This window comes from Cetorhinus maximus, chromosome 13 (assembly GCF_964194155.1).
Source record: "Cetorhinus maximus chromosome 13, sCetMax3.hap1.1, whole genome shotgun sequence".
Taxonomy (NCBI): Eukaryota; Metazoa; Chordata; class Chondrichthyes; order Lamniformes; family Cetorhinidae; genus Cetorhinus; species Cetorhinus maximus.
The window spans coordinates 21,503,561-21,530,796 of record NC_135891.1 but is presented as its reverse complement, the minus strand read 5'-3'; the positions used below and the strand labels follow the sequence as shown (position 1 = coordinate 21,530,796).

Genomic DNA, 27,236 nt, shown 5'->3' with positions numbered 1-27,236 from the left:
GAGCATCAGTGAGCAGGTTATTGCCAAGCAAGTGCCATTTGATGGCACTGTTGATGACTCCTTCCATCACTTTACTGATGATCGAGAGTAGACTGATGGGGTGATGATTGGCCAAGTTTGATTTGTCCCTGCTTTTTGTCTACAGGACATACCTGGGCAATTTTCCACATTACTGGGTAGATGCCAGTGTTGTAGCTTTACTGGAACAGCTTGGTTAGGGGCACGGTAAGTTCTGGAGCCTTTGCAGTATCCAGTGCCTTCAGCCATTTATTGATGTCACATGGAGTGAATCAAATTTGCATCTGTGATGCTGGGGAGTTCTGAAGGAGGCCGAGATGGATTATCCACTTGGCATTTCTGGCTGAAGCTTGTAGCAAGTTCTTGAGCCTTATCTTTTGCACTGACATGCTGGGGCTCCCCCATCATTGAGGATGGGGATATTTGTGGAGCTTCCTCCTCCTTCAGTGAGTTGTTTAATTGTCCACCACCATTCATGGCTGAATGTGGCAGGACTTAGATCTGATCTGTTGGTTGTGTAATCGCTTAGCTCTGTCTGTCACTTGCTGCTTATGCTGTTTGGCTCGCAAGTAGTCCTGTGTTGCAGCTCCATCAGGTTGACACCTCACTGTTAGGTATGCCTGGTGCTGCTCCTGGCATGCTTTACTGCACTCTTCATTGAACCAGGATGACCCCCTGGCTTGCTGGTAATGGTAGAGCAGGGGATATGCCGAGCCATGAGGTTACAGATTGTGTTTGAGTACAATTCTGCTGCTGCTGATGGCCCTCAGCACCTCATGGATGCCCAGTTTTGAGTTTCTAGACCTGTCCGAAATCAATCTCATTTAGCACAGAAGGTATCTGCAATGTGAAGACAGGACGACAGGACTTTGTCTCCACATCAACTGTGTGGTGGTCACTCATACCAATACTCTTATGGACAGATGCATCTGCGGCAAGCAGGTTGGTGAGGATGAGGTCAAGTATGTTTTTCCCTCACCACCTGCTACAGGCCCAGTCTAGCAGCCGTGTCCTTTAGAACTCAACCAGCTCAGTCAGTAGTGGTGCTACCGAGCCACTCTTGATGATGGACATTGAAGTCCCCCACCCAGAGTACATTCTGTGCCCTTGCCACAATTCCTCCAAATGGTGTTCAACATGGAGGAGTACTGATTCATCAGCTGAGGGTGGGTGGGTAGGGGTGGGGGGTGCAGTACGTTGTAATCAGCAAGAGGTTTCTTTACCCATGTTTGGCCTGATGCCATAAGACTTCATGGGGTCCAGAGTCGAGCATTAGTGAACCAGATGGGTTTTACAGCAATGGTTTCATGGTCATCATTAGGCCTTCAATTCCAGATTTTAATTGAATTCAAATTTCACCATCTGCTGTGGTGGGATTCGAACCCCGGTCCCTAGCATTAGCCTGGGTCTCTAGATTATTACTCCAGCGACAATACCACAACGCCACCGCCTCCCCAATCTCTCTTCAGTCAGGTGCAGTGCCTCTGGAAATGCTAAACTTCAAACAATTTCTGCAGCTGCTGCTGCTACAGAATAGTCTGCACCTGCACCCAGCTGAGCAGAACTTGAAAGGTCCTGCTCCCTCTGACAGGGAATTTTCACTGCTGTCCCTGTCTCCAACATCTGCTCCTGTTCACTTGTGATGTGTAGCTCACCATGTAACAACTTGGAGGCCCCAGTGAAATTTGTGTATCTGAGCTGGTGGATGATGTGCATGAGTCGTGTGACTGTGCTTCCTCGACCTCCTCTGAGGACTCTTTGTCCTCTTCCACAACAGCTCTGAGTGATGCTTGAAGGTCCTGTGGGAGATGAAAGACATCAATTCGAACTGACAAGGTGAAAGGATTCAAAGTCAACAGATCAAAGTGCAGATCATCATATTTCAGTAGCTGCTGAAATCAAGTCAACATGAATGAGTGTTGAGTGCCATGTGGCTGTAATATTTAATTCTGTCACCAGTGGCCATGCATTCCAAGACTCTGCATATCTCCAGTGTGTCATCCTCCAGTCAGGGTGGCTATGACTGCAAGGATTCTCTCTCTCCCCCAGGTGTTCTGCACCCTCTCCTCCTGCATGAAGAAAAAGCAGAGAGTTATGAGTCTGAGAAATGGAATGTGTTGAGAGGATGGAATGACAACATTTGTGGAGGGTGTCTATGAGGGATCGGTGTGAGACAGCAATAAAATGAGGCTGTGGCCATTCATATGGGGATATGAGGAGGTGCCTCAAGAGAGAGGAATGGTTGGACCTGCAACATTTGTTTTTTTGAGAGCTGTGTAGGAAAAGGCTGGGGAAGTCAGAGATTGAAGTTATTGTATTCTAGAGAACAGGGGGATGAAGGATAGAACTGGATCCAATCTTAACACTTTTATAAGCATTTATTTACAGAAATACAGGTTACAAATTAACTCAGCCTCTACAATTTCAATCTGTTCCTATTTATAGGATCACAGATGAATCACCAGTTAATGCCCACCACCTGCATGCAATTAAATACAATTAAAATGTTATTAACAGGGGTTGGCACCTAAAAATAGTCTGTCACTCATCTACCCTGCTCTGAGGAGGTCATTGATCCTCTCGCAGCATTAGGTCCATGAGCGAGGGACTACACTGCTGTTGCTCACCTCCTCAGTCACCGAATGGCCCTCCAGCTTCAAGAAACCACCTACCACCCTTAATTGGACAGGGAGCCTGTCTCTACGTCAAATAGGGGGAGGCTTTTGTGAAAATCCCAGGTCAGTGACTGTTTCACTAAGGTGGCAGGTTTGGAACCCAGAAACAGTCCTGACTCCTTTTTCCCGCCACACCTACAGAGAATTCAGACTCTAATTGGACTGGGTCTCGGCCATTTCCAGGAGCTATTGATTGACTCACATTGTAAGGGGTAGAACCTCTAAGTACCCCTTACAAGGCAAATGATGGACAGGCTCCACATTGGGAGTATGGTTCTGGCATAGGTGCCACAGTCAGATCCCGAAAAGTTTCAGACCCACATATGTGGCAATATTTCTTTTTCAAATATACTGAGCTATTAGAAAAGGCTAAAACGGGTATTCCCATAATATAATTTTAAAACAGTTAAATCAGCATTAAACACTCAGCTCTGTATAGTCGTAGATAAATATTCCAACCATTATGCTCAGTAGTGAATTAGCAAGTTTTATTTCTCAGCAGTGGTGTTAGTTTGCCAGATATACCTTCTGGTATTCAGTAGCATTATTCCCTGAAGTGTTTTGAGACTTTTACATTAATGACAGCTGAATCACACTGCCCCAACACCTAGCCATAGAAAGCATAACCTGAGGATTTAATAACATGATGTCTACATGGTTTGAACAAGATACTTGTATCTTTGAAAGATTCATCTTTTCAATCATTAATATGGCAGCTTAGTTCCAACCTGGTGAGGGAAGGCAAGATACAAAACTTTAAGCTGCTCTATTTCATGTTCAGTTAAAGATACAGACACTTACAAATGTTTTCAATTATTTTGCTACAATAGAACTAACTCTTGCACAAAATATTCAACTTTTTTTACACAGCGAGTACTGAATGGATGATAGAAGCAGATTCAGTAGTAACTTTCAAAAGGAAATTGAAAAGGAAAAAATTGCAGTTTTGGGGGAAAGAGCTGAGGCAGGGAACTAATCAGTTGCTCTGTAAAAGGGGAGGCACAGGCACAAGGAGCCAAATGGCTACCTTCTGGCTATATGATTATAAGGATATGATTCTAAGAATAAAGATGCTCCGCTTCTGTGACTCATCTTGCTTGATTTAAAACTAAGTTCCTAGCTCGTCTCTCCTGAGTTTCAACCCCTCGCATATCCCTGATGTCCGACTAAACCCTCCCATGCAGTTTCATTGCACTTTCTGTTTCTCACTCAAAAACTCTGCCCACTGTGCCTTTCCTTTCAAACTACCTTGCCGTTCTAGCCTCCCTTTCCTCTCCAAACTCCTTGGATGAACTACTGCCTCCAAGATCCATGCTTACCTCTCCTGCAGCTCCCCATTTGAATCACTCCAGTCAGGTGCCTGCCCCTTTCGTAACATCAAAATGGCCCTAATCAAAGCCATACATAGCATTTGTAATTTAAAGGGGAATTTTGAGATGATGGTTTTACAACTACATTGCTGCTCTTGTGTTCCTTGGAAGCAGAGGTGGAAAGGGAAGTGGGTGCAGTCATAGTAGCATTATAGGTCATACATGTTGCACACACAATTTTCCAGTGATATATGTTACTTAGAATTACATAGGACGGAATTTTCACTCCGGAGTCAGATGAACAGAGTCAGGAAAATTCCAGATTCCCAGATTCCGGGTGGGGGGGTGATAACTGGAGTTGGGCGCGCCATCTCCTGAAACAGTTCAGATGCTGCCAAGTACTGAGACAGGCTGTTTAAGGACTTTGTCCCAGTTATAATATCAACAGTAAAGCCCTCTAATCCTCACCCCTCATCTCCCCACACACTCCCCCTGCCCCATCCATGCTAACTCAAGCCACCTCACGCCACCCCAGCCACCCCCATGGCCCCTCATACCCTCCATGTCAACCTATGCCACTTTAACCACCCCTATGGCCCCTTATAGCCCTTGTGCAACTTTGTGCCAACTCTTGCCAACCCATGACACCCCCACCCACCACACTTTGCCTTTACACTCTTCATGCCAACTCACTCAGTATCCACCATGGGCAGACCTCTGGAGTCATGCTGAGATGAAATAACTATTGTAGACTTCACTATATTAAAAAACTCTTTGATAAAAGCCCATTCAATACATTTAATTCCTTCAAGTACTTAATCCCTCATAAAAACAAATATATGTATTTTTTGCCCCAAATCAAAGATAGTTAATCTCTTTATGACCACTTGGAGCTGTCAATCAAATGTGAACTTACAAGCCCCTGCCCCACTCTGATAATGATAGATTGTGGAAGCAGTCAAACAGTCTATTAAATACTATAATGATAGCCCTCAGGCTTATGTCTACAAACAGATTTTGTAATTGCAAGCACCTTTTTTTTCCAACTGAAAGATACAGAGGGCTGTTTTTTCTTCAAAATTTAAAGAGATGGGGATTTAAATGACTTGACAGCTTGACGGTTTCACAGATCTTCAATCCATGCTCAATTTCACTTTACTTTATTACATTTAAAGGAGAGAGAAATGGATTTCAACAATCAGTATGAAAATATCTGCGAGTCTGTCTTCAGTGAGGTAGACTCGCAGGCAGTGGATGCCCTGGACCTGCCCATACCTGGCTGCTTCCGTTCAAGAAGTCACAGCTATCTAAGAGCTATCCAGGCTGGCTGTTCTCAGGATGATGACAATGTATCCGTCCGCTCGGTGTCTCCTCCACCTATAGCAACCACAGTTAGAACCATGCAAACCAACACCAGTAAGTACCACATAAACAGTCTAATTCCCATTCAGTAAGCAATGATACTTTGAAGGGTCAGAAATAAGCTGCTTAAATACATTCTGGAGAGAAAACATTTTGTTCCCTCAGATAGAGGTTATTACATTATAAACGTCCTTGGTATATCACTTACATCTCAATAGTGAGCTGACCTGATCCTCCAACTATGAGGTAGTTTGTAGTGAGCTGTGGCCAGCATCACAAAAAGGATATAAATCATATCCAAGGGTATCCATGATCCATTTAATTTATACACATATCTTTTAAAAATTAATGAGGCAAAGGTAAAAAGAAAAATGGTTTTTAATAATGTCTATGGTTTAGTTTCACTGAGGCCAGAAGTCGTACAAATGTTAATATGTTATTTGCTGTGCTTGAGGGTTTAGAATGTTTGTTGTGGGCATTCAGTTAGTCTGAGGTGAATATAAGATCTGAATATAGCACTTACAAAACTCTAATTATATAATGCACGTATCAACGAAATGCATTTTCATTTTTAAACATTTGTATCAGTGTAGGAAAGCTGAAAAAATGTAGTACTGATTTTGTGGTATAAAAAAGAATTTAAATTTTTGATGCTCCATTTTAATATGGATATATGTCATGGCAGAGAAATGTTACAGTTGTGCATGATGATTTGCCCGCTGTGCTGCCATTGAATGTGTCATCCCAATTGGATATTGAAGAGATTGTGTTGTAGATGGTTAGGCCTTAAGTTTTGTAGCGGATTTTAAAGTGTTTGAATAATGCTGAAGATGGTAGTCACTTGTTGCATTGCAAAGTACAGCATCGTATCAATTGTTTGTGTGTTCACATGTAAAATTTGGGACTGATTTTGTGACACAATAATATTACATTTTTCATGAAGAAAATGGTTGTTTTTTAAATGTTGAAAAAATCATTTTAAATATATTTTCTCTTGCTCTCCTGAAAGCAGTGATTAAAATATGATGCATAGCGGACATTAATTTCATTCATTCTTCTTTACTCGAATTCTGTTTAGTTGTGGAACTTATAATGCTAACCTTGTGGAATTTCTATTTGTATAGGAGAGTAAGTTATTGTTTTTCTGTTGGACAATATATTTATGTATTATTTGTGATAGCAAAAACCAAAAAGTTGTCATGACATATCACAACAAAAGCTTCATGTTTGAAAGGTGATGGGGTGGTGGCGGCGATGGATGATGAATCTCGCAAGTTTTCGATCTCACCCATGCCATCGGACAGAAGTACCAAGTGGATACCAGCTACTTTCCTACAAAGAGATCTGGAATATCATTGGATGTGTCATCCTGGGCCATTATTTTGATGTCAGCGCTAGTGTGTCTTTTTATTGCCCAAGCACCATTTAAAGGTCCAAAAATAACATGAACAAATGTTGATCTTGGCATAAATCCAGCTAAATTTTGTTACAATTGTGTTGTGAAACTGCACTCAACAATGGAGCAGCAGGTTGACATGCCTGGCCAGTAATCTGGTTGACCCACCCTTTATGGACCTACCTGTTTTAACTAGGCAGGCTCTATAATGGGCAGGCAATCCACTCTGTCAAATTATTGCCAAGGTGACGAAGACAAAAATCAAGCACACTGTCTTTACCTTTTCAGGGCTTGCATCTGAACTGAGCCAGACAGATGGACTAAGCAGATGGTTTTAAGATCCTTACATGAAACTAGTTTGGAAGTACTCAACCAGTTCCTCCATAAAATTGCTGTAATTGTCACTTATTTGCATTAAATATCAAACTAGGATGGCTGGTGCGAGAAATGGACTGTTACAGTAGAGGGTTCACGAGGTACATTGCTGGAAAAAGGTGAGGGATTTTATCCAGCATCTAATCCATAGATCAGAGTGCTTGACACTGACAGTGGATGCCCAAATAGTGTTCTGTTTTAAACACCAATGGCCCTCACCTCAATGATCATAAAATAATGTCATTTGAAAATAGTGGCTCTTTAAATCCACAATGGACACATTTTGTCATACGAGCCTCAGCCACTGACCATACCAGACTTGCTGTGGTCAGGGAGAAGTCCCCTTATTGCTTGCCAATGAGTCACCTAGGCTACCTATCATAATAAAGATTCTGGAAAATCAGGCAAGGGTGGCACAGCCTGGTGGAGTGTTGAGGGGCCCTGAACAAAATATATCATTGCCCCTGTAAGGAGGCTTTTGCCCAGAATGATTTTTGAAGAAAAAATTTATTCCACAATCTGGACCTGGAATCCCAGCTCCCCACTTCTGTTCCTTGACTGTAGGTAATGAGAGTTGAGATCTCTGCCACCTCCTACCCAAATAGCCTTTTAAGGGGAAGATGGGGGACCTATCCTCTTAAAGTACCCAGCTCATTTTCAGCCAATTTGGTGGACTCCCTTCGAAGATTTCCAGGGTCAATTCTTATTGCAACCAAGCTATGAAATACAGCATTAATTTACATGTGACCCAACTTATTCACATCTGAGTGGTCCACAATTTTAAATGATCCATCTTACTTATGGGGCAAGGATTGTATTGCACAGTTCAGTGTGGATAATAGCTGTGATTTATAGTGCTGGGTAATACTTCATAAATATTCTGTGTAGGTTGAGTTGCATTCCAAAACGTCACCACAAGCAGGAAATAACCCTGTGAAATTAGCAAAAAGGTGTAGCAGCCAGCCCTGCCATTAAGTAGCTGTATTGACTATGCACTGCTTCTGGTAACAAGTGGAATTTATTCACAATGACTTCCATCATTGCTATTATAGTGTTATAAGTACTTTTTTAAAAATCTTACTCTGATTACATGTACTCTAAGCACAATAACATTTAGGAATCACTTATTCCTGGGAAGATGGGAAAGGGGAGATCATTGAGAATAACATCACATTCACCAAGTAGAAGTCAAGAGAAGAAAATGTTTAGTATTCCACTGGAACCTAAATTAGCCATATTGGATTAATTTAAAATGACTGTGTTAGAGGCTCAAAGTGTTTGCTAGGAGTGTGTTCAAATATATAACTTTGAGATTTATGCATGTTTAATTTACCATGAGCTGAGAATAGGACATTTTGACAAAAGATGTTTCCACCTGTACACATTCAAGCATATCATTGCTATTAATATGGCGTAGTATTCCTGTGCATCCTCTATTAATGTGAGCATCAACATGGGAGAACCACTAGTTCATTTAAAGCATCAGAAAAAAAATCCTCTCTTAATATAGAATTTGACCACTGGCCCAATTTTAACTGGAGGTGTGAGTGAGACATGGGAGAATGGAGTGAGTGACAAATTCACATGGTTATGCCGACATGAGGCTGGACCTTTTTGATCTAAGTTTGCCAATTCTGGTTGGTCTGGATGTTGGGCGGTTTCATGACATAACCTCTGCTTCCAATGACAACACCTCCAGACTCCTCCCAATGGTCACCTGACAGATCAATGCTCATACCAATCAATCAACAATAGCAGCTCCAGTACTCACCGTCCACTGTGTTTCTGAAACTGTTCTATCCATTGTAATTAGAGCATGCACAGCTCAAGTCTGCATTGCATTGTGGCTCTGTTCTTTGTGAGTCTGGCTGAAGTGAAATGAGAGAAGAAAATTCTCCCAAGTTGCTCTCAGCAGTGTTCAGGAGTCATTTTTTAAATTTAGGGTGACTCCAGGTCAATTGGGGAGGGTTGACAAATCTAATATAACTGTTAGGCCTCAACTATACCCTGGAACCAAGTCTCTGGCCTGAATCGGCAGGAATCACTAGTTGGTTGATGAGTGAGAGCAAGAGTTTGAACAGGAGGAAGCTAAAAGTACGATCTGCATACTAATCTAAGTCATGGGAAGTGGTGGAAGAAATGTCAGCCAGGGAAGGGGAAATGCCTGGGACAGGAGATACTGACTGCTTCTCTATGGGGCTCAGAGCAACACTCTAATCCTCCTGGCCCACAAGGAAACCAGCAAAGCTTAAAAAATTTACTTTGTTGGGCCTCCTCTGGCCCTGGACTGAACTACTGTCAGCATTCCCCATGCTAACACTCTATACAGACCTCACATGGTCCAGGCTTAAAATGGCATTGGGATCTGGATGATGGCCAGATATGACTGTGGCACAAATGGGGAAGTGCCCATTCTGCTCCTAGTTTAATTGCCAGTACACCCCATTCTCCTCAGACGTGGAGGCGGGGGTTAATAGCGGGTCATATGTGTTTTTCTGTTTAAAGAAATTTAAACATTGTCAGTATAATTTTAGTTTGTAAGAAGTGCAGTAGAAGCTAAATGCCTCACAAGTGTGTCTGCAATTATGTAGTGATGTCCTTAATTAAGTGCAATAGAATGTTTGAATGTGGGTGGTTCACTTGTGTAACCAGATATTTAACCACACTCTGGAGCAAGTCTGAGTGTCAATGAGCTGTCTCAGTTCTATAATCTAAGTGTGTCCACAACTTACTTGTCCTTTCCAAGTATGACTTGAGAACCCAAATTCATTCAAAAAATCTTTTGTAAGTTTGTTGTTTGATAATGAAAGATAGTAGCTCTACCTGAAAAACACCTTGATTTTTGAAAAGTCAGCACTTTGAAAAAAATGGCCTATGAAAATGGTCTATGTACTGGTGGCTAAAACTGTCGATCAGCAATTGGCAACAGTTTCAAGAAAGCAGTTGGTCAGAGAAAATGAGAGCTCAGGTGAAAAACTCAGTTCGAATGATTTCTATTTTTCTGTTGATGAAGATCACATAGTCACATTTACTACACTAGTGTTACACTCCTTTTTGTACTAATCCATTGTGAGTGATTACAGCATGTGGTATCATGAGGAGAAATGATGGGGAATTCAGTATTACTGGCAAACAAACAAATTAGCACGAATAGGAATCCAATTCTCCATTGGGTCGTACTTGCATCAGCACCATCTTGGTATTGGTGAGTCTCAGCAGCTAAACCTGGATTATGATCTGAGGAATTTTGATACCCAACTGCTGTTTTCAAACCTTTCATTTTAGAAAAAAGTACTACCCAAATTGGTTTTAGCTGGCCACCTCAATTCTCCTCAAAGATACCATTGTTGTTTGTTCCTCTTTTTATGACTCAGCAGCTGATAGGTTTTCCTGTGGGAAAGGTCTAAATTGAGAAAGGTTGTCCTGAGTAGCAATGCTTTACAATTCTTAATAACTCAAGCATCTCACAAAGTCCCTAATCAAGAGGCTGGTTCAGAGTCAGTTCCTACACTTACATCAAGGACCACTTTGTTATCTTGTCAAAAATAAACATTCAGCAGGTGAGTCGCCTCAATAAGGTTAATGTATGACACTGCAAGACAACACTGCCTTAGACTCACCCTTCATCTCTTTGTTTTTTTCATGTTAGACATCTCAGAGAATCAGATGACTGACAATGGGAATTGTTTCACCTATTTGTCTAAACAAAGCAATATATTTATACGAATTTTCGAACCTCTTCAATTGTATCCACATGTCTACATGTTCTTTTGTAAAGTGGAGGACAAGAGGCGCGGGTAGTCTGAATTGAGATGGACAAAGTGCTGTATCTGTTTCCCCCAAGCGGAAGCAAGAAAAGTCCCTTATTAGGTCCTTCAGAAACATTCTAAAGCCTGTCATAGAATTATATAAGTACTTCAGTCATGTGTTGGTGAATGAGACAGCCATTTTGCACATAAATTCCCTCAAAATGCAGTGAGAAGATTTTTTTTATTCGTTCGTGGGATGTGAGTCTCACAGGCTTGGGCAGCATTCATTGCCCATCCCTAATTACCCTTGTTCAGAGGGCATTGAAGAGTCAACCACATTGCTGTGGGTCTGGAGCCACATATAGGCCAGACCAGGTAAGGACGGAGGATTTCCTTCCCTAAGAACATTAGTGAACCAGCTGGGCTATTACAACAATTGGCAATGGTTTTGTGGTCATCATCAGACTTTTAACTCCAGATTTTTTATTGAATTTTCACTATCTGCCATGGTGGGATTCAAACCTGGGTCCCCAGAGGGTTACCCTGGGTCTTTGGAATACCAGTCCAGTGAAAATACCATGATGCGACTGCCTCTAGGGTTTTGATTGAGAAAGGATTGTTCGCCAAGACACAAGACCCTGACTTCTTCAAATAATGCTATAGCTTTTTAATGTCTGCCTAAAGTGGACTTGGTTTAATATCGCAACTGAAAGACAGCAAGTTTGGCAGAGCAGTACTCCCTCAGCACAACATTGAATGCATAGTTCTAGCAGTGCTCTGTCAAAAGGAACTCAATGATAGTTCTGACAGTCAAGTCAAGTTATTTAAACGTTATTACTAAGTGAGTCTACGTTGTACAGACTGGAGCTAAACATGATCAGCTCTTTGTGTAAAAATGAATTGAATAATACCAGTGAGATATTGGAGAGCCTGAAGAATTGATCAGTACTAATTCATCATTCTTTCCATGCTACATTAAGATTCTCATTTAATAGAGCAAATGGATGAGTTAATTTTTAAAAGTTGGTATTCATTCCCTCAGGGAAGCTTAATTGTCAATAAGTGTTGATTGGTGTAGCAGTTAAAACCTGCATAGATTGCACATCAAAATAAAACCGAAAGCGTTAGACTGTAAAAATGACATTTGAGTTGTACAATGTCACAGATTACAAGAAGCATGAGATCTGACAGTTCTTATTTTTCTGGTACAATTTACCATGAAATATCATGTTCATTACAGCTGGGCCCCAGGTGTTCTTGTAGCTCTCAGCAATGTTAAATTCTTGAACTAATTTTACAGTTTCTAAATTGGTGGCAGATAGAATGCAATTAATTCATACTTAACAATTCTCATCAGATCTGTAGATGCTCCTTGCTATGGATTTAATACTGATTTTCTGAACCATGAGTCACATCAAATCTTTATTTTTAAAGCTGAATAATTGATGAGATCCATGGTGGCATTACCAATTGCATTACTAATGTAATTCTAAATGTGTTCTGACAGCCCTACCATATAGGATTCATTGTGCCCTTCTCCTTGTGTCATTCATTGACAATAACCTACTTTTAGTCCCTGTAAATATCTTCCAGACTGAGATAAAGATACAAAATAAACCAAGCATGTTTAATATATTTTCTTCAATAAATGTTTATTAACATTTTGTGTTAATACTATTGTATTGTCAAATGTTATTTTATTTTGAGTTTTAGTGATTTACTGCACGTTAATCTAGCAAGTACTGTGATATAAGTTATGACTAGTTTATATTAGTTAGGACTAGTCTTTGTCATAATTTTAAGGAAGGTGTTAACCAATATATTTTAAATGGGTTAATCTTTTTGTTGAAGTAGCAGACAGAGGAATGCCATTCAAATGTGGTATAATTTATTGCTTAAAAGCTTTTTAAAATTGCTTAAAAGCTCTTCATAGGTTATTGTCCATAATTCCAGAATAAAATATCTTACTAGCCTTTTGGAAAAACATAAGTGTTAAAATTACAATAAAATAACAATGATGTCGTTAAGTTGTATGGGAAAATGATGATGCCATAATGGCAGGCAATGTTCAATGTCTCAAATACCACCTAAAAATCTAATTATTTGAAATGTGTGTATATAGCATTCAGTAACTTTTGCATTTCCTTATACCAGTTAACTTGCCCTCCTGGTCTCCATGTGAGTCAATATTGTTAACAGTTCTCTCTCCTACCCCTCTCTCCATAAATCTGCTGTTGTCACCCTCCCCTCAAAAAAATCTACTATTGACTCCACTGTCTTTGCATACTCCAATCCTATTTCCAATCTCCCATTCCTCCTCAAAGTCCCTGAAGTTGCTGTTGCCTCCCAAATCCATACCAATCTTTCCCAGAACTCCATGTTTGAATCAGGTTTCCATCTCTGGCAGGGTATCAAAATGGCTCTTATCAAAGTTGAGGATGACATCCTTTGCGACTCAGGTAAAAGTAAGTGATCCCTTCTTGACCTGTTTTCAGCCTTTGACATGATCTTCCTCCAACGCCTTTCCACTGTCATCCAGTTAAATGGGACTGCTCTCACTTGGTTCCATTCTTATTTCACTAATTGTAGCCAGAGTATCACTTGCAATGGCTTCTCTTCCTGTTCCCGCATCATTACATCAGAGTCCCCCAAGTATCTGGCCTTCAACCCTTTCTATCTCTCATCAACAGGCTGCCCCTCGGCAACATCATGCACAGTGTTAGTTTTTATGTACGTTGACAACCCACAGCTCTACCTCACCTCTCTCAACTCCTGCACTATTGCTAAATTATCAGACTGCTTATCCAATATCCAGATAGAAGAATCTTCCTCCAATTAAATATTGGGGAGAATGAAGCCATTGATTTTGGTCCCCACTCTAAACTCTGTTCCCTAGATATTGACTCCATCCCTCCCCTGGCAACTGTCTGAGACCAAATCAGACTGTTCACAACCTTGGTGTCATATTTGACCCCGTGATGAGCTCCTGACCACATATTCACACCTATAAGACAGCCTATTTCCACCTCAGTAATATCGTCCCTGTCTCAGCTCAACCTGCTGAAACTCTCAGTCCTGCCTTTGTTACCTCTGGAGTTGACTACCCTAGTGCACTCCTTTTTTATTCATTCATGGGATGTGGGTTTCGCTGGCTGGGCCAACATTTACTGCCCATCCCTAGTTGCCCTTGAGAAGGTGGTGGTGAGCTGCCTTCTTGAACCACTGCAACCCATGTGGTGTAGGTACACCCACAATGCTCTTAGGAAGGGAGTTCCAGGATTTTGACCCAGCGACAGTGAAGGAACGGCGATATATTTCCAAGTCAGGACGGTGAGTGACTTGAAGGGGAACTTCTAGGTGGTGATGTTCGCATCTAACTGCTGCCCTTTTCCTTATAGATGGTAGTGGTTGTGCGTTTGGAAGGTGCTTTCTAAGGAGGCTTGGTGAATTCTTGCAGTGCATTTTGTAGATGGTACGCACTGCTGCTACTGATCTCCTAATTCCTAACTGATCTCCTACATTCTATCATCCATAAATTTGAGGTCACCCAAACGACTGTCCCCGTCTTAACTCATGCCAAGACCTGTTCATCTATCACCGTTTTTTTCATTCATTCATGGGACATGGGCATGGCTAGCCAGGCCAGCATTTATTGCCCACCCCTAATTGCCCTGTGCTCAATAATCGAATTGGCTCTCAGTCAAGGAATATCTTGATTCTAAAATTCTGAGCCATGTTTTCTAATCCCTCCATGGCCTCGCCCTGTGAAGTGCCTTGGAATGTTTTATTACATTAAAAGCGTTATATAAATAAAAGTGGAACCAGACTCAATGGACAGAATCATCCCAGATTTGCACTAAGTGCGGTAGCGGCCGCGATGGCAGGTTTTCACGTCATATCGTCCCAAACCCGCCGCATTACCTGTTCATTCCCAGGAAACATGCCGTATCCATGGCAGGCAGGCTCTCATTCACCCGCCACGCCATAACCTCACCGCTTCAACACGCCGGGCACCATATTTAAAATCTAGCCGCGCGCACACATCTCAGTGCTTCCAGCCCATGACTACTGCAGGGAAAATGCCCATGAAAGGCAAAAAGACTGCAGCCCCCAGGTTTGATGACGTATCACGGGAATGTCATTTGGATGCTGTGGAGGCCCGCTGTGATGTCCTCTACCCCCGCTCTGGTCACAGGACAGGCAGCGGCATCACCAATCCAGCATGGCGGTGCCAATGCTGCACAGAAGAGGTTGGCCATCCAATGCAGATAGAGGATGAATGATCTCATCAGTGCAGCCAGGCTATGGCAACCATCTCATCACTCTAAACTCACACACTTAAGCCCATCACACATTCACTCACTGCCAGATCAAGGGACATCAGTACCCATTCTCACACACATACCTTCATATGTCCATCTGGCCTCATCTCCTCTGGAGACTGCCTTCTCAGCCCTCACCATCTTGAGGCCATTTGCACAGATCAACATTTGCCCCCACACACACCCTGGGATACCCTCCTTCCCCAGTACAGCTCTCCTCCTGCAGCCTCTTCCCTTGCCTGAGGCCACTTCTCCACACTCCCCAAGCAAGACCTCGCCCTGCAGCTATTGAAAAGCCACCCACATAAAGCTGATCTGGTAGGTAGAGGCCTACCAGTAAGCTCCCTAAAAGTGATGTGGTGCTGTCTGTGAAGCCTGGTGCTGATGACTGCGAGTGCTGACCGAAGTAAGGTAGGCAAACAAACCTTAAAGTCCCAAACGAAGTGCAGCCCGGCAGGTGCACGTCACTTATGTGAAATACGTCAGTGTGTTTTCCCACCGACATGGATGGACAGTCCACAGCGGGGGGGCGATGAGTCCAGCGGGCTGTCCTTATAATGATATGCTGATGTATTACAATGAGGTTCCCGATGTCCAATGGCGGGAAACACAGCCCACCAGCGGCAGGCTGAGCGGACAATCGCAAATTGGTTTCACGCCATTGTGAATCTACTTGTGTCATATTGTCCACTCAAGCCACTGAACATGCCCGATGCCAGTGTGCACGGAAAATTTCGGCCAATATTAACTTTCCACGGGAATGGGGTATATAATCGAAAAGGAAAAATTCACAGAGCTAAGGGGAAAGAGCAGAGAAGTGGGAATAATTGGATAATTGGTTCAAAGAGCTGGGACAGGCACAATGGGCTGAATAGTCTCATTCGCTGCTGTGTGATTCTATGAATGTAAACAAATATTTTAGTGTGCGGCATTATGCCACTATCAAGACATGTATTTAAGTCCACTTTGTGTGCCTATAAGAGCTGCTCTGTTTCTGCTACATTTAATTGTGAAGTGTCTTTGATTACTGTCAACAGGTCATGCCTACCCATACAGTTTGAAGGCAGGAAGGGAACTAAAAAAAATTATCAGTTACTACTGAAACTCCATTGGCTCTTCTGTTGCCAGGCAACTGCAGAACCTCCAGTACATGCATGTTTGTGTTGCTCTGATTGTAGATTCAAACTGACAGAAATCAATGTTGAATCCGGTAAGGTTTTTGCTTTGATGTTACTTTTAGTCGGGTTCTCTGCTGTCATTTATGGATTCATTATAGATTAAACTCCTGAAAATTAGGGTAATGATGATATTAAGTAAATTAGAACAATCAAATAACTTCAGTGCAGTTCAGTGAGCTTCTTACCAACAAGCTGAAATGGTTGTTGCAGCATGAAGTAGCCATGAGCTAATTATTGGGCCAACACACAAACTGGTAAACACAGCCAATAGAGTTCCGTTTCCTGAAATGTAGCAGAAACAAAGTTAATATTCTGATGGATGTCTGTTTAAAGTGAATAATCATGGAGTAGGATTTTTCCTGTGGCCTTCAGGACCTCACCCTCAGGCTAAATGGGGGTCAGAAGCCCACACTGTGTGGAGAGTAATCACTCACCTATGATTTTCTCTGAATAGGCCAATCAATGGCCAGAGGGTGCCCTTCAGCTTGTAAACAGCAGCAGGTTGCCATTACAGGTAAGTGAGGGAGAGTCCCTCCAACTTCTTTTAAATCTTAAATTTAAAAAGACCTTAGCACCAGGCCACCACTGTGCCACTGTGGTGAGCGAATCACTCTACAGGGCCGCCTGCCCAGCTGCAGCTGAAGCCAGGCAAGTAGGGAGGTTCTCGAAACCTGCCTGAAGCGTGGCCGCCTCTCCCCCCCACCCACCCCACCACCCCACCCCAACCCCGGTCTGTTACCGGGATGCCAGTAACTAATCAATTATCAGTGATTAATCAATCACAGTACCCAAACCATATAGCATATGCCATTAAATAGCAAGATACGGGTTTCTTGATAGCCCACATAAGGAGGTGTGCCCTCTGTAGTTGCAGCGTCACCTAATGCTGCCCCTGGGAAAATAGCCTGGAAGCAGGATGGAGCCAGGGAATAAGCAGGCTGGCCAGCAGCAGGAAATTCTGCCTGCCTCCACGCCTGCCCCCATTGGGGCCTAACTGTTTAGCCCATTGTTACAATAGAGTGAAGTTGTGGTAAATTTTCAACTTGTCACCTAGGTGTAACCATCCAGGTGTAAGATTGCATTGCAAACCAGATGCCTGTTATACTTTGCATTTCCTACATTGCAATAGTGACGACACTTCAAAAAGTATTATTGGTTGTAACACACTTTGGGTTGGCCTGAGCTCATGAAAGGTGTTCTATAAATTCAAGTCTTTCTTTCTTTATAGAAAATAGCCTGACATTTCTTCCTACTAATTTCACATGGAGATTCTGATATTAAGACCCTGATGAAGGTGCAAAGGCTGTCAGAATGTTGGAATTCTTGCCCAGCACATGGTGCTGGAGAGCATTTATTGGAAACCTCTGCACATAAACCCACTGAAGTATATAGGGTCAACCTATAGGGTCAATGGGAGGTTTCCTTATTTGCATGTAACTGGAAGTACCTGGCCCCCTTGGGTTCCCCTCAGAGCTGGAGGGAATGGGGGAGGGGAGCAAAGCTGGCTTGCCGTTTGCCAAAATGTGTCAATAGCTTTTCCACAGCTTTTGTGACCTGAAGTTGGAAGGTGATATACTTTTTTGTTATAGTTTTGACACGATGTTAGATTTGTGTAAACAAGTGTATTTGGATTGTTTGTAATTTGACACAGACAAAAGTGCACAAGCCTGCAAAATATAATTTCTAAATATTTTTTTTTTCCTCGTCTGGCTTGCATTTCAGTGATAGCCAGAAAATTCCACTGGGATAGTGCAAAGAATAGAGCCACCTACTCGGTCTTCCTTGCCTGGTCTGTACAACCACATGCATCAGGATACTTCCTTCATATAAGGACATGTCTGTTGTTTGCATTAACTAGTGTTTTTATATGGCTGTAGTCCTAATATAAATGACTTAAATTATGGTTTGATTAATGACTCACCTTCTTGTTGAAAATAGAGAAAATGTCACATTTTTATAGGGCTTCCTTCCATTGTTGAAATGTCTTTAACCACTTTGCAAAATGAATTTCTTGTTTTGGGATGCTGGGACTTTTGTTATGTAGCCAAAGGAGCAGTTGTTCTGTGCCAATAACATCCCACAGAGATGCCATTAATGCACTATTCATCATTTTGTTTGAGAAAACAGTTGAATGGTGCCCAGGACATGAGATAAAGGTAAACATGTTTGTATGCATTAAACAAGCCATGGTGCAAACCAAATTTTGCAATAAGACAGGTAAATGAGGAAAGAATGAACAAACTTACATTCATGCTTGTTCATTATTATCTTCAGGCAATTAACTTCTTAACACACCCGAAAACTCCACGCTACATTTATACATTACACCGCACTCTCAGCAGAAATGTAGTCTGAGGTTTTCCGGTCCCGCCAACCAGAGGCATCATCATAGGCAAGGCGGGAAGATTGGAGAGCCGTTGACTTTTAATAACTCTCCAAATTTTCCTGTCCCGCCGGTGTCAGGCCAAAAAATCCCACCCCTATGGTGGTATTGTCCCAGATTTGCACTAAGTGCGGTAATGGGCGGGTAAAACAATGGTAGCTTTTCACGCCATATTGTCCCAAATTTGCATTGGCATTTCTCTTGCTCCTATTTCTTATGTTCTGATAAGATATTAGTGTTTCTTATTGTAGCATGATAGTTATATATTTTTTACTAATTTAAACATAAATTTTAAAGCAGCTTAACTTCGAAAATCACCTAAATTCTACAATGCTCATGAAAATGCTCATTCTGAGTTACTGAGGATTGGTAAAGTCATTGGGCCATTTTATTTGCCAGACTTCAAAGTCTTGCTATTAATGTCAGGACCTTGAACTCCAGCCAAAGTAGTTTTGATGGCAAATGAGAGATGGAAAATGCAATGTTTTTAATATTTAACTAACAGTATGATGCATATTTTGAAGCTTATTACCTATTCATGGTGGTAAGTCAATTGAAGAATTGTTATAGAAATCCTATTGATTTGACCTTCAGACCTCTTTGAAAATAATTAGATTGTTTTAGGTCCATTACATTTTGTTAAAGAGGACCCTGTGAAGGCCAGCCAGGATATTTGTGGGGCACTGGCTATCGTAATGACAGAACTGCTGAGCATTTGCGAAAGTTCCACAGAACTAGAGTTATGAATATATAAAAGCTGTGTTTAGAAAGAGTGACAAACCTGATCCAAACAACTACAGGTCAGTTATCTTCATTAGAAGCATGTACCTTCTGTTTTAATGAAAGCCTGTGGCCCACAAATATCCTCAGCGGTCTCCTTCGGCGTTATAGTTAATTATTATCTGGTACAGGGTCCTCTTAACAACAATTAACGAGTCTAAAACAATTTCATTACCAAATAATCATATAAGTTATTAGGAGCAGGGTGGAGGAGTATCTACTGTTATAATCCCTGTAGAGACAAATAACTTCTAAGTGACCAACGCAAAGAATTGCACAACAAAATTTCATATTTTAAGACTTTTACTGTAACAAACAAACTAAAATCAACATCGATTGAACATTATTTAGTAGGAAACTAATACACTAAATTACAGAAATGATAATCTCCATTAACTTCTTAACACACCCAGAACCCCCATGTTACTTTTAGATATTGCACTGCACTCTCAGCAAAAATGTAGGCTGAGATTTTCCAGTCCCGCCAGCCATGGGCATCATCACGGGCAGGATGGGAAATTTTTGAGAGCTGTTGATTTTTACTGCCTCTCCAAATGTTCCCATCCCACTGGTGTCGAGCCAGAAAATCCTACCCATAGTCTTTTGTGCAACGTCCCAATCTCCTCTTGGCTTCAACAGGATCTATTTTCCCTGCCCCATCAGGGTGAACCTTCCAGTGTCCTTTTAAAAGAAAGTCCCTTCATTCAATCTTCTGAGCATATTCAAATGGACTTCCAGTAGCAAGACACCCACTGGTGAATCCTTGATCTTTAAATCTCCACAAGCCTCATTGCTTCAAACAGGGAATCGGTTCTCACCAATAGTCTGCTTGGCGATTAACCGAAAAACAGCCCTTCCCTCTGCTTGGCGTTGCAACACCTGTTTTTTGTTCTTCCCTAAATCTCTCTGTCTGACTGACTCTGAGAGCCTATAATAGAGCAGAATTTTGCCGTCGGCCGGCAGGGGGCGGGGCCCGCTCGCCGACGCGTAAAATGACCCCCGACGTCATCACCCCCCATTTAAATTTTCAGGAAGGCGGGCCCGCAGCAAAGTCAGCTGTGCGTCCGCCGACCTGTCAATGGCCAATTGAGGCCATTGACAGGATCAATTATACGATTAAAGGACCTGCTTGTCCAACCTTAAGGTTGGTGGGCAGGTCAGGAGCCCTGGTGGGCAATAGATAAAACATGAAACCTCATCCACCGGCGGGATGAGGTTTTATGTAGGGCTTTAAAAAGTTTAATAAACTTATTATGTAAATTATGAACATGTCCCATCTCATGACATTGTCACATGAGGGGGACATGTTAGGGAATTTTGTTTTTCTATTTTTCATATTTTTAAAAGTGTAAGCGATCTCCCGGAGGCAGCACTTTGCCTCAGGGAGATGTGCGCTCTTTCGTGCGCATACGCGAAAGAGCGCAGTCTCGCTTTTGGAGAATTCCCCCTCCCCGCCCGCACAGGGAGCGCATAGCGCTTCCCGCCGGATGTCATGCTGGGTGGGCCTTAATTGGCCCGCCCATCTAAAATGGCGGCGGGGTCCGCTTCTCCAATGGGGATCGACTCCCCGCCCACCGGAGATTGGTTCGTGCCCGCCCGCCCAACAGGCAGAAAATTCTGCCCTATGAGTTTGTACCCAGCTGCCTCCTGCTTTGTGTTCAGGTATTAAAAGTTTCACCTTACTTCCTGGGTCTCTGTTCCCATGCTAACCAGGTCACATCCCCCATTCCAGCACATTTTATCTCACTTTAAATTAAAAGAAGACAATTTAAAACATAACCGTCTTATAAAGTTCAACGTTTTTAAGACTACACAGCAATAATAGCTTAATTAGCAATAAACCGCATGGATCTTGAAAGTGTAATTGTGCTAAACAATTTATTAGATTTCTTAAAAAGAATCGTTCCAGATAGAGTAATATTCCTAAAGATGTTATTGATGGGTAGCAGAGTCTTCTATATCCTCTAGAGAAGTGCAGACTCAAGCAAGTTAATTGAGGTTTATAAAATAACAAAGAGACTAGTCCAAACATAAAAGCAATATTCACCGGTTGCTAGAAATCTGAAATGAAGAGACTAGACCATGCTTGTGCAGGCAAATAATTTCAGTTGGATTGTTTAGGGAGGACCAATCATAATATCAGTGGGCAGAACTTTTAGCTTGGCGTGCGGGCGCGTGCCCGACATGCTTAGCGTAAAATAGCGCGCAATGACGTCGGGTGAGCATCCCAGCGTCATCGTGCACTCACGTGATATTTCAGTTAGCGGGCACACGCGAGAGTCAGCAGCACGCCTGCTGACAATTGAGAGGCCTATTAAGCCCATTAACAGTGCAATTAGCTGGGATTTTTCGCTGCCCATCCAACATTATGGTTGGCAGGCGGGCGAATCGGTCAGGTGGCCTTTGCTTTTCCAGGAAACTTCATCCAAAGTCGGGATGAGGTTTCCGAGATTAATTTAAAGAAAGATTAAAATGTTTGGCCAAAAATTTCAGCATCCATATGCTTAGGTGACTCATTCTGATGCATGGGCATTTTCCTGGATTTTTAAATCTGTTTTTATTGAATTTTAATTCTTCAGCTTCCTGAGGCAGCTCCCTGCCTTCAGGCAGCTTTCATTCTGCCCTCCCCCGCGCCCGCTTTGACTTCAAGGCTCCCCCTCATCCCGCCCCCACCCCGGCAGCGCTGAGCCTTTTGGCACGCCTTTCACGGGTGAGCGTCCCGACAACATTGTGCACTCGTGGTTGGGGGCCAATCGCGGGCAGCGGTCCATTCCCTGGCCGCTCCCGAGCCTACCGATCGCAGCCGCCCGCTGACCCGAAAATCCTGCCCAATAACAACTTGCATTTATAGAGTGCCTTTACCAAAGCAAAATGTCCCAATGTGCTTTGCAGGAGCATTATGAAGGATAATTTGAGACAGAGATACATAAGGGGTTATTAGAGCAAATGATTAAAAGTTTGGTAAAACTGGTAAGTTTTTCCCAGAACCTAAAAGAAGGAGGTTGGTTTATTAGGGAGGGAATTCCAGCGCTTCCTCTCCAGGTAGCTAAAGGCACATCCATCAACAATGGAGCAATGAAAATTGCGGATGTGTAAGAGCCCAGAATCAAAAGAATGGAAGTTAGGCAGGGGTAGAAGTGGGTTGGCTATTAGGTGATTCATCTCTTTCCAGCTAATAATAGATCTGTAGAACAGGTTGCTGGCTTGTGTGATGAACATGGATTCATTGCAGATCTTCAGCAGAGAGCTGGACCTGTTTCTGGCTGGAGCTGAAATCTCTTCTTACAGGAAGTGGCTATCTTGTAATATAAGGCAGGGTTAATACAGCTTCCTAAATTAGTTTCAGTCACCTACAAAGGTCAGAGAGGAACTTTTTCAGATTTCTTCCCTATTTGGTCTGGGTTTTTGTCTGTTTTGGCGCCAATCCAAGGATTCCCAGGGCTCCAGGTAGGAATGGGGGTGCCTTTATCATGATGCAATCCTATTGTGGAACATACTGACTGACCATGTTTTCTCTTCCTGTCCAATATGTTCATACTGAGACTTTCAGAAAGCTTCTGACAAAATTCTAATTGTAAGGTGCTCAGTTAAAGGGGAGGATTTATCCTTCGGCAGGGATGGTCGGGAAGCTGATCGCTGCCCGCGATTGGGGCCGGGCCGCGATTTCACGCCAATTAAGGCCTGCCCAGTGTGAAACACGAGTGGCAGTGCTCAGCGCTGCCTGTGTGGGCGGCCGGGGTGGTGGTGGGGGGTGGGGGGGGGGGGGGGGGGGGGCGCGGGGTTGGGGGGAAGGAGGGCAAGCGTGATCTTCGCACATGCGCGCGGGTGATTGCTAGAAAAGCTCACAGAGCTGCCTCAGGGAGATGAAGAGTTTTAAAAATTAAAAATAAAGATTTTTAAAATGTTTTAAAACATTGACTCTGTCACATGAGCAGGGACATGTTATAAATGAAATTTAAAACTTTATTTTATTTTTATTTGCTATTGGAAACTCTTCCTGCCCGCTTGGCCTTTTCGCCTGCCCACCAACCGCAAGGTTGGAAGCTAGTGAAAAATTTTTGTTTCGATTACCTTTTTAATGGCCTTAATAGGCTTTAATTGTCGGCAGGTGCACTGCCGACTCCGGTGCGCGCCCGCCAACCAAAATATCGCGCGAGTGCGCGATGAAGTCGGGACACTCACCCGACATCATCGTGCGTCATTTTACCCTCGGTCGGGTCGGGCGCACGCCTGCCCCAACAGGCTAAAAACTCTCCCCAAAGTAAATTTCAATTAAAGTAAATGCCACAGGATTCTATAATAGAATTTGGGACTGGTTGAGAAATAATCATACGATAGGAAACCAACAATACTTGTGAGAAATTTCATGACAGGCTTAGGGAGGTGTTGACTACAGTCCCACAAGCGTCAGTGATTGGATGCCTAGTACTTTGGCCCTGTATAAACAACTTGGATTCTGAAACCAATTGTAAAATGAGCCAATTAAAATTGCTATTCATGGAAAAGTAGGGAGAACAGTCAAAACTGAGAAAAAAAATTACAGGAGGGTTTAAATCAGCTTTGCAAATCAGTAGATGCATGGCATATCAAAGGTGTCAAATTTATTATGATAAAAGTTCTACGTTTGACGGATAATAAACGCAAAATATTGCAGATGCTGGAAATCCAAAATAAGAACAGAAAGTCCTGGAAAAACTCAGCACCTGAGGAGAAAGAAACAGAGTTAACGGTTTGAGTCCAATATGACTTCTTTGGAGTCCTACATTGGAGGGAGTTGTCCAAATAGGGAAAAGTAACATCAATTTAACTGGTACTTGGGACAGATTTCACTGCACTTACACTTAATGACACAGAAAAAAACAACAAAACTGATTCCAAATATAAGGATTGAGCTATAAAGAAGTGGCAGGGAAGCAAACACTTTATATTCAAGAAAGAAAGCAGTTAAAAGGAGAATCTCATTGAAATATACACAGAATTACCAAATGGTACCAATAAGATAAACCTAGATTATAAGTTCAAAGCATGCCAAGTAGCATCAAAGGACATGGGAACAGGAGTAGGCCAATTAGCCCCTCAAGTTTGTTCCAGCACTCAAGGAGATCATGGCTGATCTGTGATCCAATTCCATTTGCCTGGCTTTGCCCATATTTCTTGATGCCTTTGGTTAACAAAAATCTATAAATCTCAGTTTTAAAATTAACAATTGATCTAGCATCAATTGCCTTTTGCAGAAGAGAGTTCCAAACTTCTACCAGTCAATGTATTTAGAAGTATTTAAGTATTTCCTAATTTCACTCCTAAAAGGTCTCGTTCTGAATTTTAAATTATGCCCCAGAGTCCGAGGGCTGAATTTTTCCCCTGATGGACGGGCGGGCCCGACCAACTCCGCAGCGGGCAGCAGCTGATCGCCACCACTAAAACGGGCCCCACTGCCATTTTACGTGGGCGGGCCAATTAAGGCCCACCCAGCGTGACGGCCAATGGGAAGCGCTATGAACAAAAATCATTAACATGTCCCCCTCATGTGAAAATGTCACACGAGATGGGACATGTTAATGAAGTACACAAAAACTTTATTAAACTTTTTTAAATCCGATATCAAACCTCATCCCGCCACTGAATGAGGTTTGTTAAAAAATCACTTACCCGCCTGCCCATTGGGCCCGTGCGCCGAGCCAAAGTTTGCACAGGTCCCTCAAAATCATCAACGATTGGTGACTTAATGGCCTTAACAAGGCCTTTAATTAATGGCGGGCGCGGGTTGCACTGCATCGCACGCCCGCCGACCTAAACATCGCGACGTCAGCGCGTGACATTTTAAGCGCTGACGTTCGGGCTCCGCCACCCGCACGTCAGCCAGAAGATTCTGCCCCTAGAGTTCCCTACAAGCAGAAATAGTTTCTCTCTACCTACCTTACCTGTTCCCCTTACAAAATTAAAAACTTGGATCAAATCACCCCTTAACCTCCTAAGTCCCATGGAATACAAACCTATTTTGTGTAATCTCTCTGTAATTTAAGACTTGGAGTCAGGTATCAGCCTGGGAAACCGGCGCTGCACATCCTCCAAAGTCAGTATGTCCTTCCTGATGTGTGGTGTCCGGAACTGCTCACAGTATTCCAGGTGTGGTCTAACCAGGGCTTTGTATAGCAGAAGCATGACTTTTACCCTTTTGTATACTAGCCCTCTAGACAGAAAGGCCAGGATTTCATGAGCCTTTTTTATAATTTTCTGTACCTGCTTATGACGTTTTAATGATTTATGTACCTGGACCCCCATACCTCTTTGGGCCTTCACTTTTTTTTAGCTTTTCACCATATAGAAAGTATACTGTTCTATTCCTTATAGCTCCAAAACACTGGGGGAAAAGTTTTCTCCCCGTTGAGGGGGTTGTGTAGGGGCGGACGCGAACCCGATCGCCAATTAAGGCCCGCCCAACGTGATGCTCTCCCGGAAGCGCTGAGCGCTCCCTGTGCGGGCGGGGGGGACTCCCTGAGTCGGGGCTGGCGCTCTTTCGCGCAGAAATCTCCCTGAGGCACCTTAAGGTTGGACGGGCAACTCATTTAGTTGCTTAAATTGCTTTTTAACAGGCCTTACTAGGCCTTTGACAGTTTGGCGGACGCGCAGCCGAGTCAGCTGCACGCCCGACGAACTGGAAATCTAAATGACGCACGATGACATCAGGACACCCGCCCGACATCACTGCGCGTCATTTTACCCGCCCGTGAGCGGGCCCCGCCTCCGCTCGCCAACCAGAGAATTCAGCCATTGATCTCACATTTGTCTGCATTGAAATCCATTTGCCACAATTTTGCCCATCCACTTTGCTTACGAAGAGATATTGATAGGCTGTGTAGATGGAATATAATATCACAGTGCCTCCAAATAATACGGAAGAGGGAGGAACAAATCTGCAGGAAAATCACACCGATGTGCAAGAATAATAGAGTGGTGATATTTGGGGACTTTAATTATCCAAATATTGATTAGGATGATGTTAGAGTAAATGCAAAGGAGGGGGAGGAGTTACTGAAAAGTGTGGCGGAGAACCTCCTTAGCTAGTATGTTCTCGGTCCAACAAGGAAGGAGACATTGCTGGATCTGGTGCTGGGGAGGGAGATGGGTCAAATGGAGCAAGCATCTGTGGGGGAACACTGTGGGTAAGAGTGATCATTATATCATAAAGCTTAGATTAATAATGGAGAAGAGCAAGGAACAATTTAAAGTAGATTCCCTAAGTTGGATGAAGGCTAGCTTCAATACGATGAGAGCAGATACGGTCAGGGTAAAATTGAACTAAAGACAGAGAGGTGTTATGACGCAGCAGGTGATGTGTGCCAGGTGGATCAAATCCATGAGGGAAACTCGATCGTGCCATCACAACGGTTTTGCAATTTGTATTTATTTCAAGATGCATGCGCTAAATTCAGAAGTAGTAAGTCCGCCAAGACTTTTAGAGATTTTTTTAAAAACTAAATTAAAATATTTATTAATAAAAGAAAAGATTTTAAGCACATACGTAGGACTACAAATCACTTCTATAATAACTCCTAAAATCCCTAATTAACCTGACTCCCAGTTACACCCCCTTTAAGGCAATGGTCCAAAAATAGATTTTTAAATTTTAAACAGATCCAGCAAATTAACACAATACCCTGGACAGTGGAATTCAAAATGGTTTTCTC

General features: G+C 42.7%; 1 protein-coding gene across 1 annotated transcript in view; it reads left to right on the top strand.

The window, feature by feature from the left end:
• Positions 1 to 27,236, top strand: part of dlgap4b (discs, large (Drosophila) homolog-associated protein 4b) — a 251,462-nt gene that overhangs the window by 126,108 nt on the left and 98,118 nt on the right. Inside the window, exon 4 of the mRNA XM_078555086.1 lies at positions 5,179 to 5,419. Coding sequence (XP_078411212.1) covers positions 5,179 to 5,419 — 241 coding nt within the window. The remainder of the gene's footprint in view (positions 1 to 5,178; positions 5,420 to 27,236) is intronic.